We start from the raw sequence: 13336 nt of genomic DNA, 5'->3' as shown, positions 1-13336 counted from the left end.
TTAGAAACCTAAACAATTTCACTGGAAGATTTAAAACCCCTCATTGGTCCTGTGTAAGAGAGAACCCTGATTTTCCCATCCCCTTCCCTTTAGAGATGGTTGATGGTTTTTCATTTGCAGTGTCTGAGTTGTCTGCACACACTGTACTTTTTTTTAGGCCTCCCAGACCTGTAACCAGCATGAATGACACCTTGTTCTCCCACTCCGTTCCCTCCTCAGGAAGTCCTTTCATTACCAGGAGGTAAGTGCCTGTGATGCTAGAAAATGAATCCTCTTCTCTGGGAATAAGTGTTGATCTGTAGGGGGAGAAAATACTCTAATGTTAGCCAAGTCCACAGATCATTGGAAACTAGTTTGTAAATTTCCACCAGTTCTCAATTTATATATATCTCATTCATTTATATGTATTTAAAGGAGGCTGGATGCCTCTTGGGATTCATGCTACTTCTGCAACCCACATTTATAATTCACCTACACAGTATGAATGTGGAGGATGCTTTCAGTTTAACTGCTGACCCATGTGAATTGTTTTCTTGTTAGGAAAATAATTTTCATAACACTCAAAGTGGTCCACCGAAGCCAGGGAATAGGAGTTTCAAGATTTAACTGTGTATGTTATATATGACTTCTGAGGCAGCTCCTTATTTAAAGCTCCAGATATAAAATAACCCTCTGCTTGGTGAACTCTGGAGCTTCTGAAGCTGGAGGCTGAAGACAAAATATGGAAATGTAGTTCCATATATTAATTTCATGGATAAGAGCAAGAATTATACTTTGTTAAAAGCAGCACAAGTGTCATCTCTGTGTACAATATGAGAAGGAACAGGAGAAGAAAATACTTCTCCAAGAGGTACCATTAGAAAGATTCTGGGTCAAGAGGTGTGGCCAATATTTTGACCAACTATCACCAATCAGGCACCAAAAATTGTTTTATACATACATGGAGAAGTCTCACAGGAAAACAGAAACAAGTGTAGGGACCATTGGAGGGTGCAAGGGAACAGAGGAGCTCAAACACTTTTCAGCAGAAAAAATACAGCCTCATATTTCACAAAATGTGTGCAATCCATCTCTTCCCTGAAGATGTTGCTAGTGTGCTAATTTTACTGTAATATCATGTTTTCTATGAAGGATTTTTAGATAGTGAGAATCAGATTACTTCTAGCTTTTTTTTCCCTCTTACTTCCTGTGTTTACCCCTCAACAGGAACCTGAAATGAAGATTTTCCCCATAATTATAATTAGAATTAGTAGAATAAACAGAATGTAACAATACATGATCTGCTTCCCATTTACAAATTAACTCTTAGCTCTGTGACCAGTGGGAGTAAGTTGGCATCTGTACTGCAAAACATCCACAGGGAAACATCATTTGGGCCCTTCATGAGTTCCTGTGGACCATCCTTGTCAGAACCACAAGCAAATTCAGCCACCTTTTCTGAAAGAAAATTATGGAGTGTAAAACCTGAGACCCAGGCCTGTGTACCTGTCTAGGAAATACCTGGAGTGTTGTTTGGAAAGATGCTGTGCTTTTGTGAAGACGCTCTGCATTCTGCAAATGTCAAGCAGAGGTAGACCCTGTCCTTACTGAAGGTCATTTTATATCATTTCAGCTCGGACCGTGCTTATGGTGGATGCGTCTAGATGGATAACATGACTTCCTCTACCCTAGAATATTTCTATAATACTTTGAGCTGTTCTGGGTTCCTCCAGGGTTCATGGTACCCATCTACCCCAAATATGATCAGTTCCCTTTTTTCTCATCCTCAGTGCTTTTTGGCATGTTCTCTGTGAACAGACATGTTGTTTCAAATCTGCAGTTCTTCTGATTTCTGTTTTCAGGGTGCTGTTCAATAAAACTGTGCACTGAACCTGTTTCCTCTCTGAGTGGGCTTTGCTCTGTCCTTAGGAGGTTTTAATGAGGTCTCATTATTTGACTCCCTCAGGTTACCTGAGGGGATAAGTGCATCCAGCCCTGTGGCTGAAGAACATTCACTCATTAAGCTGTATGTAAATCAGCTTGACCACGGCACACGGTCAGTATCCCAGCCTGGAATCACTAATCATTGTAGTAGTAGTTCCATAGTTAGATTGCTAGTCACTCCAGCACTAAAATCCTCTTGGCGCATGTCATAGTGGATGGAGATGGAGGTCTCATGGGGTTTTGTAGGAATCTGGGGAGAACATCCAACTAGAGCTACATGTCTCAGCTCTTTTCTTTCTATTCATTTCGTTGATTTTGTAGCCTCATGGCAGTATTTATGAGATTTGCACAAGTGAAGCGTGTCAAGCTGAATCTCATTTGCACAAGTCTGTGCTTTTTCACAATTTGCCAGAACCCAGATAGTGACTTTGAAGACTGACTCATAAATTGAGGAGCCTCTTGGATGAAGTGTTAGCCCTAACTGGGAGAGGCTAGAACAGTACTAAGTGGCTGTGTCTACTGCAGTTAAAGACAAGAGGACTTAATCAGTCTTTTTTTAAGACTTGTTATCTTTATTGGAAAGTCAGATTTACAAAGAGAAAGAAAGTCCTGTCCACTGAGTCACTCTCCAAGTAGCCACTGCGGCTGGAGCTAAGCCAATCCAATGCCAGGAGCCAGGAGCTTCTTCCAGTTTTCCCACCTGAGTGCAGGGTCCCAAGGCTTTGGGGCATCTACTGCTTTCCCAGGCCACAGTCAGCGAGCTGGATGGGCAGTGGAACAGCCAGAATACAGACTGGCACCCATGTGGGATCCAGGCATTTGCAAGACAAGAATTTTGGCTACGAGCTGTCACACCAGGTCCCAACTTAACCAGTCTTCAGATTTTGTCCTCACGGAGCCTGGGCCATGCTCCCCTACGCCCAGACCCCAGGGTGGGCTCTCTGAGTCCTACTGAAGAAATTATTGCAAGCACAGTTTCTTGCTATCAGTGCTTACCTTCTATCATTAATACTAGTGGCAAGCCAGCTTTGATTTCTTAACTATGTCATGAAACTAAGGTTGATGTAAATTGACTCTGCCAATGTGGCCATAATCTTAAAATCCTTTTTATTCTTTTTTATGATTGAAACAAGACTAAAGAAATACAACCGGGACTGTGCTCTCATTCTATTTTACCCCCACCTTCACTTCTGAAATAACACCCAAGCAAGAATCATGCATTAAGGAAGTAAGAAGTTTGCCATACAGATAATTTTTTAAACCAAGATTGTCAGTCTTTTAATATTGTGATAAATTGTAGAAAAACAAAACAGAGGATAAATTGAAGTCATTACTGCAAAATCTTACTACCAACTCCTGACATTACTCCACTAAAATCCTTTAAAGGATATAACTTTGATCTTCAAAAGAAGCGAAGGCATATCTTTGAAGTCTTTTGACTTCTTAAGACATCTACCTCACACACATTTCCAAGTGTGTACCTCCGGCTACCCCCACCACAGAGTGTATCCTCTTGTACCTTTTCATGCTATTCAATTGATTCATTTTTCTCGCTTAGAGGAAGCAATTCTCAAAGGCATTCTCCCTTAATCCTCTGAAATCTTCATGTGTGTGCACACGTACACACACACACACACACACACACACACACTCAATGCTGGTTAGTGATTAGATAGGAAACGGATCAAATAACATAATTCAGAGTTAGTTCAGCTCATCAATTTTCTTAGTCATAGACTGGATCCCTAAACCTAGATTGTTTTCTTATAAACTTGCAAGAAAGAATGATTGGATCAGGAGAAATCTATCACCACCACTAGGAAAACAGAGGCACAGCCAGGAACATCACCCGAGCTTATGGGATATAGTGTACCACTATTGTGATATAGTCCACAAAGGCAGGCCCCAAAGCCACTTCCTTCTTCTCACTTCCTACTGCATGTGATTCTGAAGATGTTCTTTAGTGACATCCTGTCTCCATTGTCAAACCTCAGTTATCTTGCCAAAATCTTTGCTTCGTTTCTATGAGAAGATGAACTCATCCTTTCCCGTGTTAAATAAGCTTGTTCAATCATGGTCCATTTTTATTCACCACAAAATGAATGCCCAATGTTTACATGGCTAATTTCTTGCACCTCCAATATTAGAAACTGCACTCAAAGTTTTCATAGGCAACTTCATAGTTGTAACCACAGAGAAAAGGATTCACTTTGGCTAAGTATATTTAACATCTGGTCAGATCTGCTCACCTTGCCAACTGTTAGAAAATGGCCTATTCATATATGGTGTTGATTGTATACTAACATGCTATTTTCTGGTTTATCACAGTAACAAGTGATTAAAACTCTATTGGGTCTATGTATGAGAACCTACCTCCGACTCTATAATCATTTTCAAAGTCCTGATTCTTCCTACTGAAGAAGCAGCCACGAGCTATTTTTGTTGGCTCACTGCTTGATCAGTTACTTCATTGGTTTGAGTTTCCAGCCAAAGGAAAACTAATTCACTCTTTCTCAATCTATCTAAAAAACTCTTTCTGGATCTTTACCTAGCAACTCAGCCTTTTAATCTAACTTTAAAATGTTCAAACTAGATCTTTAGCTTTGTGATTTGGAAATCAAAAATAACTAGAAATAAAATTCAGATACCAAGTTAAGCCTTTGTTTGTGAAAATCAAAATTTTCTCCATGACTAATTTTCAGTCATAAAAATAGATATACATCAACACCCAAATCTGGGTATGTTATGTGAAATTTCATAAATTTTGAAATGATCAGCCCCTGCAGATGATTTTTTAATTTTTTTTACTTCCTTTAGCCCAAAGTTCCATTAATATGCTGAATTTTTTTCAAACTTGAAGTAGTCGGCATTCTCAGTTCTAACAGTTCTTTATGCTAAAATGTTAGTGCTAAATTACTAGTTACGTCTCTGTTACTTTAATAACTTTTATTTTCATACTAGATTTGCTTTAATTAGTATGTGTGCTTGCCCTATATCCTGCAAACTTTGCTATTGGTTCTGTTGGCAAAGATCTAATTGGTATGAGTTGGAGGACTACGTGGCAAATATATGGAATCAAATATGACCTAAAAATTCTTATTTCTTCCATGGTAGCTGCTTGAGATGATTCAACTGTCATGCCAGCCTAAATTGATAGCAACTGATTTTCCCAACTAGACACTAGCTTATTTTTTATGCCTGCATACTTATTTCATGTAGTAGATACTTTATGTTTTAAATCTAAGCTATTGAAAGAAAAGAGAAACAGAATTTTCACAAAATTATCTCCTGATAAAACTGATTTCTAGACTTTTAAGCTTTTTTCATGATCTTTGAAGTATTTGGATGACCTCATTATCCAACTGTGTCAATTTTAGAGATAAGAAAAATAATCATCCATGACTGAGAATCCAGAGAAGTCTATCAATTATTTTACAACCAAAAAAATTAAAAATACAGATATCTGCTCTATTTTGCAATGATTCTAATATAACTTTTCTTTCAAGTATTATGATAGTTATTTTGTAACATAATTTGTTTATATGTTATTCTTGTTCTGTGGGACCTCATTCAAACCTTTAATGCAATGTTCAGTGAAGAAAATATCTTCAGAGGGAATGTAGTAACACAAGATAAACTCAACTGTTTTCAAAAGCAATATTTCAGGTTTATGCAAAAATCCAGGGAGCATTTACATTATGTTATCATCTTAGAACACTTCAAAGTTTCTACTAAAGTTTAAAAAACAAAAACAGACCAAAAAATGGCATTACTTGTCAGTCTTCAAAATTAATGAAAGAATTAAAAAATAAGCATGAAGTATCTTGAAATTTTTCCATTGTGTATATGTGTGTGTGAGAGAGAGAAGGAGTTGTGGGGAGGGAGAGCGAGCGAGGTAGGGAGAGGAAAAGAGAGAGATTGGATAAGAAGGATATTTATGCTAAACATTTTGCAGAGATTTAAAAGTAATTTGTGAGAAGAAATAGAGAAAGTTTGGGGGGGGGGGAAATAGTCTAGAAGATTTCTTTGCCTTTTTTCTTTCAGCAAAAAACAAACACTTCAAAATTTGCATTTCTATGCCCTCCAGGTAATCGAGCAGTAATATGTGTGTAAAGGGATGTATGTCTACACTAGCAAGGTTCTGGTGTAAAGAAAAAAAATAGGATATGCATAAGGATGGTAGTCTAGCATCTCCTCAGAGTAAGACGAGGCAGGCAGGACTACCCTTTGTTCCTAAGTTGTTCCCAGTTGCAAAACATAAATGGAAGACTGTGTTTTAATTTGAAGATGAGCATGCAGAGCAAAGAGCAGCTTTCTGAACTGTAGCTGTACCTAAGGGAAGCTAGGGTTGTACTCCAAAAACACTGATGTGCCAGGAGCTCTGCTTCCTTTCTTAGCAGGTTCCAATGTACCTTATCCTAAAACTCACAGTGAATTGAAAATATCACTTCATTTCTCCATGAGGTTAAGCTACAAGATGAAAGTTTAAAATGTTAAATTGTTTCATACGATGTTTTTGAGAATACATTCTTTGAAAGGACAGTAATAAACTACATATTATCACTCTGTTCTCCAGAGAAAAGTAAAATTTACTTTATCCCCATGTTCAAACTCCTTGGGAGCCACAGAGAAGTTTCTAGAAAAATATGTACTTCACATGGGAAGACTAAATATGCAACTTTTAAGTTGAACTGCCTCTTAGCCAACTGTCTGAGTTCTTGATATAATTCATTTTGGGAGAGTGGCCACTTATTCCTTGTTTTGCATTTTGTACTTGGCTGCCTCTCTGCAAATGCATATTGTTGGCTTCCCAGAAACAACTGGTGAGGAGAAAAATTTGAGAGTAGCTCTGGGAAATACAGGAACTTTGTGCACAGTGAGTACAATAAATCAGAAACGCTCCTGGCACCAGAAACTAAGAGCTGTAGCAAAACAAGAGAGTTTGTTTCTATAAACTCCCCACTATGTGTAGTGTGGCCCTATATTTTCCATGAGTGCTTCTCCGTAGAATTCATGTGGGAAAGAGAATGAAAATAATACTATTTAAATGTATTAAAGCAACACTGGCAAGAACGGATACAAAAGAAAAAAACAAAGGACAGCAGAGGGAAAGAGATGCGTGTGTTTATCTGTCCATGCTGCTCATGAATGGATGAGCAGGTAATAACTAGGAAAAGAAGAAGAGAGGGGAGACAAGTGAAAGGAGTATAGGAGTTAATAGAGGATCACAAAGTGAAGAAAAGCAACAAAGACAAACCAGCTCTTTTGGGTCTTTGTTGACGCACCATCTTCCTCCCATTTTGATGGGTGGATGGCGCTTCTCTTCTCACTGGCTACTTGTACTCATCTGGTTCATTCAACATCAAGTCAATGTACCTGTGTTATTATTATGCTTTTACTTGAAGAAACTTGTTGCTGCAATTTCGGGATTCAAAGAACAAAAAAGTCTAACTAAGCAGGGGAACTGTGGAGTTTGGAGGAAAGAATCAGTGATATCTTACATAGTGCTTTGAATGGTATCTGGAAGCAATTATGCCACAGATACATCTATCATAAGCTAAGCTATATAAAAAAATAGGTGACTATCAGGCTGAAGGAAATTTGGAGTTACTAGGTAGTGAGTTTACAGAGAAACTCCAGTACACATACTGTGGAACGTTGCTTTGGTGAGATAATGATGCACCATAGGGGAAAAAGAAAACTGTAATGGAAAAAGGTGAGACTTTTTGCCCTAAGAGCTGGACTTCATGGTCTTCATACTGTGATTTCAGAAGGTAGTCTTAGATTAGTATGCAGAAACTATTGGTGATCTATCAGAGAATACTCCTGGAACATTATTTTAAAAGTCAATTTTGTTTGCGTGCAACTGTATATCAGTACTTTACATAACAGAGTGCTGAGTAAAACGTCATGCATTCCACGACATAAATGTGTACTCTGTGTGAGACTTTTTCTTTACCAATCAAATGTGGTATAAATTTGCTAGAGAATTCGCTGTTTGGGAAAGCTTTAAGTATACAGTGTATTTTTAACAGTTCGAGGGAGTTTTATATGCATGGATTTCAAAATGGTTTTGAATTAATGTAAGTTTTATTTCAAATTTTCTACAAAGTCTATAAAGTGCCCTCAGATATTATTATTATAAGAACTCAGACTGTAAGTGAATAATTCTATGTGATATCCATGTGCAGGTTTCTACTTTCTAGTTCTTCACAGTCTAAAAACGTGAAACATTTTTGTAGAACCTTAAGATTTAGAGTTACATTGCCAAGGCCTTCATATACACCATATAAAATGGTATATCCTAAGCCCTACTAGTGTTTATGAGTACTTGTACTCATGTATATATTTACATTTTTGCGCTTTAGAACTTGTGGGAAATTTGTGGCAAAAACCTCACGATTTAGACTCTAATAATTAACCAGTTGATGTTGAAACAAAGTTGGACATTTTATTTTTGCATTTTTCATGAAGGGGAAAAATGGATAGCTTTAGCTATACCAATGCGAGAACATTCTTACTTATCCTAAAAGGAGCAACTCTGAACACATGATTAGAATTAACACCATACTTTCCAATGTACTATTACCTATTTTTATTGTTTTTATTGTTTTCTATGACAGTTATGTAAGAAGAAGGATTCCCCTCTCTCCTCTTTCTCCTTCCGCTCTGTCCCCTCCCCCACTATTTCGCCCATATTATTACAGCAGTATAGTCCTTTAGTAACAGTTACAAGTTTAGCAGGCTGCTATCTAATTGCATCATGGAAGTATAGGTATAGATAAAGGTAGAAGTATACCTATTCATAAGAGTAAACCTCAAGCGACTTTGGCTTGACCATACTTAATTATTTATATTTTTTCAAATAAAACTAGATTTTAAACTTAAAACTACTGTGCATACTATTAAATAAAATGGATATTCTCTATATTGAGTCTAAAATGGTGGGACTTGGCTTTTCGGTGGGATTTGATTCACTACATATCAACTTCAACACAAGAATTGTGAAGACCTATTTATAAAGCATAAAAACACATTTCTCCATTTTCTGACAGTTTCTTTATTGTGTCACAGCCATGATTAGATAAGTTGCAGTCAGAGCAGTAACGCACTTACAATGCGACAACAACATTTGATCATTTCCAAGTCTCAGGGACAGCTGCAGACTGTAGGAAAAGCTGGGAAATAAATTCCTTGAGTGGGTAATGAAGGCTGGTGGGACCTCATGAACTACTGAGCTGTTTACATGATGTTCTCTAATACAAGTTGGATGGATGTTCATGATTCGAGGCAGATGCGTTCTAATTGGCAGCTTGTTGAGCAACTAGCTGAGGTCAAACCTGGGATCATGGTGGCTGGCTGTCGTTGTAGCTGTTATTCTCAGGCCGGGTTTCTACTGCTAGTCGAACTCTGGAAATCTGAAAACATCTTGAACATTTCAAAATAATAAGCGATGTGTCCAAATGAAGCTTGGATCTAGACGTGGAGGTTTCTGTTGCCAATTTCTATTCTTGAATGCATTGCCATGTTTATGCTCTTCTTGGCTTTCCATCTTATTAACTAGCTCTCCTCCCAAGGACAGTGAAGTAGAGCAGAACAAAATGCTGGCTAGGGCTGCTCCAGCTTTTCTGAAGGGCAGAGGGTAAGTTAAAGCTAGAGTGTGCTGAAACTCTGAATTAACAAACTAAAAATGGATTCTCTTTGGTCACAAATGTTTGTGTGTGAAAGACCAGCTTTGATTTAGAAAAAAAAAAAACGCTATTGTAACCTAATTAACAGCATCAAGTAGTTATTTTGATTGGACATATTTGTCTTGTTATTCATTTCCCCTGACTTCCTTCTCTTTTTTTCTTCTTCTTTTTTTTAATAACTAACCTGATGATCTGGTTTTCCAAAACATGCTTAATCTTTGCTAGCAACCCCTTTCAGTGTGGTTACTGTGCGGATGAATTTCTCGCTCTCAGTGCTTGAAGAATGCAACTCTGTTTTCTTCTAAAAGGTGACTTGAGCAAAAAAATTAATAATAGTGAAGTGGAGCTGTGAATTCTACTGCTTAGATTTTGCTGTGTTTCCCATAAACCGTCACTTACTTCTACCTTGACTTGCTTGGTTTCCTAAAGCCTTCCTGTCTCCAGCTCACTCCTGACTTCGGTGCTTTGTTCTGGCCTCCTTACTGAATGTCACCCTCTCTCTCCTCCCACCCTCTTTCAGGATACAGTACAGCCTGAATGTGGCAGACAGGCTGGCTGATGAACATGTTCTCATCGGGTTGTATGTCAACATGCTCCGGAACAACCCACCATGGTTAGTGCAGGTTTGGCTGCTTGGCTGTTCTTTAGAGGAACAGTCAGAGCTGGTGACAAGGCTGAGCAAGGGACACAGCCCTGCTGACAAAGAGGTCACAAAGGCATTTTTCAACTCTTTGAGATGTCTTCTGGGATGTCAACTGGAATGCGGGAAAAGTGTTAAAGTACCAAAGAATTTATGTCCTTATTTATATCTGATCTAAAGGAAAAACTTATTGTCGATGGGTGCTGTGCTAAAATCATACCATTCAGATAGATGCAGAATACTAGTTCCCATCAGTTGTCTCTGTACAACTCTGTCATGTCAAAGACAACACGATGGTTATGGAACAATGTGCCCAATTCCAAGGACTTCAACGCTGCTGATTTGGGGGTCAAGGGGAGAATGGTTCATTTCACTTAAGAAGAGAGTGAGAAAGAGCAGGTGATATGCTAGGATCATAAAATGGAAATATTTCTTTTTTTTCATGTGCTTAAGCCACATGTATTTTTAGCTGTTTGAAATCATTGTTGATTCACATGTAGGTGCAAGGAATAATGCAGATCATGCTTATCCGTCTGCCTCCTCATAATGTATATCACACAATTATTCAATATCACAACAGTAGCAGAAACTATCTTAGCAATTCTGTTACTTACAAATGTTTTGAGCAGCCATCCTGATAAAGTTTGCTTTCAAGTCCAAGAATATGCAAAACTTACTTTAACAAGCATTCATTTCAGGAATTTAGATAGCATTACCTAAGTATAAAAGTATTGCTTCATTTTAATTTTGAATATAGGATTTTTTCCTATTATTTCAAGTTACTTAATTTTAATAACAACTATGCATTTGCAATTTGAACAGAAATGAACGGGCAGGCTATCAATTTGTCAATCGTTTCAGCTTATATTACTGTTGTACAACCTATAAGGGTGTTTCAAAGAGTAAAAACTGAAATTAGATGATAAATTTATTTGTGGTACAGATCATTTTGAAGTCCAGGCACAACTTTTCAGTAATATACATTTGTCATAAGCTTTATGAAGGTCCCTCATGTACATGAATTTCAAGCATTTTTGGCAGCAAAAGTAACTTTACCTTTTAATTCCATTTTTCCATGAACTTCTTGAAGTTACCTCATAGTCAGCAAATCAATTCCTTGGAAATATTTCAGTGTTGCTCACCAACTCCAATTCTGCCTAAGCTGAGGGGTGTGGATATTCCAAAGGTATAGCTGTAAAGTGAACCAATGGGTTACAAGCCCATTAAAATTACACCTTCAGCACAGCAGGTCTCTTTTCCTCTGCTGTTTCCCGAGATGCAAGGGCGTTGTGTTTGGCTCTGTATCCTCATCTCCTGGTGCTGTTTGCCATCTCCATTTTTTCTAGAACTCTTTCCCTCCTGATCATTTCCAGTGTTTCTCCCTTTCACTGCCTCTGATACCTTGAAACCATTTTTGCAGGATGAGCCCATGAGGCAAGCTTCGATCTGATGAGCTAATCAACAGTTACCTCATTTAGTATCTTATTTAATATATACACGAGGGTTCTTCAAAGAGTTCTTAGAAAATGGAATTAAAAGTTGATTTTGGTACAAAAGCATTTTGAATCCCTGCACAGTTTTCTCATACTATGCATTTCCATAAACCTTTTTAAAGACCCTCATATGTATGTTTGTATTTTAATTTATATGTAACCTGAATACTAGTAAAATTTTATCATATACCCTATTCATTAAGGAGGTAAAAATGAACTCCTAAGATATACTAAACCCATTTCTTTGTTTGAATTGTCAATCTTCTAGGTTAAATAGTATACATTCTCAGAACTCAGTCTCTGAAAACAAAATGGCTTTGATCTTATGCCAATGAGTCTGATACCATTGTATTATGCTACAGATGCAACAATAAAATTAAACACTGAATCACAAAAATATTGTGTTGGAAATCCCCCAAAAAGATACTGTCAATCTAAAGATTCAATCATAAGGTAATAATGTCACATCTCCCCAATTATTCTGATCACATTTGTTATTCCTGTCATTCTTTAATTTTCTCTTACTTGAGAAACAAGTAACAAAGAAATTTGCAAAGAGAAAAACTGTCACTATGTGCAATTTTTCCTATTCATGTGATTCATCTTATTGACTTGATGATCACTTAAGATCATAAAACTGTCTCACAGAGACACCTTCCATCTGCTTGGAAAAAAAAAAAAAGACTGGCTGTAGTTTGCATTTTGGAAAGAAAGAAAAATTTAAGATGAATCAATGCTGCAGACTCTGTTTTAGTAGCTCCCCTCAGTTATTTCTCGATTCTTTTTCCCCACCCTTGAATTATCGAAGCTTCTCTTTTAAATTTCTTATTTTCCTCTCTCTTTCCTTTATGTTTAATAAGATCATACAAGTTTCTCATAATAACCACAATTATGTGTAATAAAGTGATCTTTCATCCCCTTTATCATCACGGAAGCCGTCACGCTCTTCAGCATCAGTTACTTTATGATGAGACATATAATAATTATAACAATCATCACAGCTACTATTTCTTAAAACCCTTAACTCACAATAATCCTCAGGCTAAAATCTTTACACACATAATTTCTCCCACTCCTTAGAGTAAGTTCATGGAACTTACCTATGAAGACATTTTCAAAAAGTTCATGGAAATGCATATTGTGAAAATAAACATGGATTTTTTTAAAATGTGTGCACCAAAATAAGCCATTAATTTTATTTTCCTTGAACTTTTTGCAGTGCCTGCATACTATCATTCCTGATTTTATTAAGGTTTCCATTTAGAGGTTTTATCTGACTCTCCCACTGTCATTCACTCATGAAACAGCCCTGCAGAGATGTCTCTATCACCATCCGAGCTCAAGAACACTGGGCTACATTGCTTCTGATGAAGTATGTTGAACTCATGCCCTCTAGGGAGCCTCTGTAGATGATCCCTCCACACTGCATCCCCCACATACTTACTTACTAAAGCTGCAAATTCTAGTGCATTCTTTCTACCTGCTTACAATAAATTTTTGAGCACATATAAGTAATAAGAGTAATGGTTGTCCATAAATTAGCCCTTATGCATTCAGCTCTGTGAATTGCAACTTGTCCAAAGTATGAG

At 37.4% G+C, this 13336-nt stretch overlaps 1 protein-coding gene across 25 annotated transcripts in view; it reads left to right on the top strand.

The window, feature by feature from the left end:
- DTNA (dystrobrevin alpha) overlaps nucleotides 1-13336 on the top strand; it is a 217264-nt gene that overhangs the window by 161025 nt on the left and 42903 nt on the right. For 10 of the 25 annotated variants that reach the window (XM_058677185.1, XM_058677181.1, XM_058677186.1 and 7 more), the window contains 4 exons: nucleotides 158-241; nucleotides 1946-2035; nucleotides 9488-9565; nucleotides 10135-10227. In XM_058677185.1, coding sequence (XP_058533168.1) covers nucleotides 158-241; nucleotides 1946-2035; nucleotides 9488-9565; nucleotides 10135-10227 — 345 coding nt within the window. Of the gene's footprint in view, nucleotides 1-157; nucleotides 242-1612; nucleotides 1871-1945; nucleotides 2036-9487; nucleotides 9566-10134; nucleotides 10228-13336 lie in introns of those variants that run through there. The other 15 variants (XM_058677194.1, XM_058677192.1, XM_058677193.1 and 12 more) reach the window with 3 other exon arrangements.

Source organism: Ochotona princeps, chromosome 18 (genome assembly GCF_030435755.1).
Source record: "Ochotona princeps isolate mOchPri1 chromosome 18, mOchPri1.hap1, whole genome shotgun sequence".
Lineage (NCBI taxonomy): Eukaryota > Metazoa > Chordata > Mammalia > Lagomorpha > Ochotonidae > Ochotona > Ochotona princeps.
This window is presented reverse-complemented; position numbering and strand designations above follow the sequence as displayed.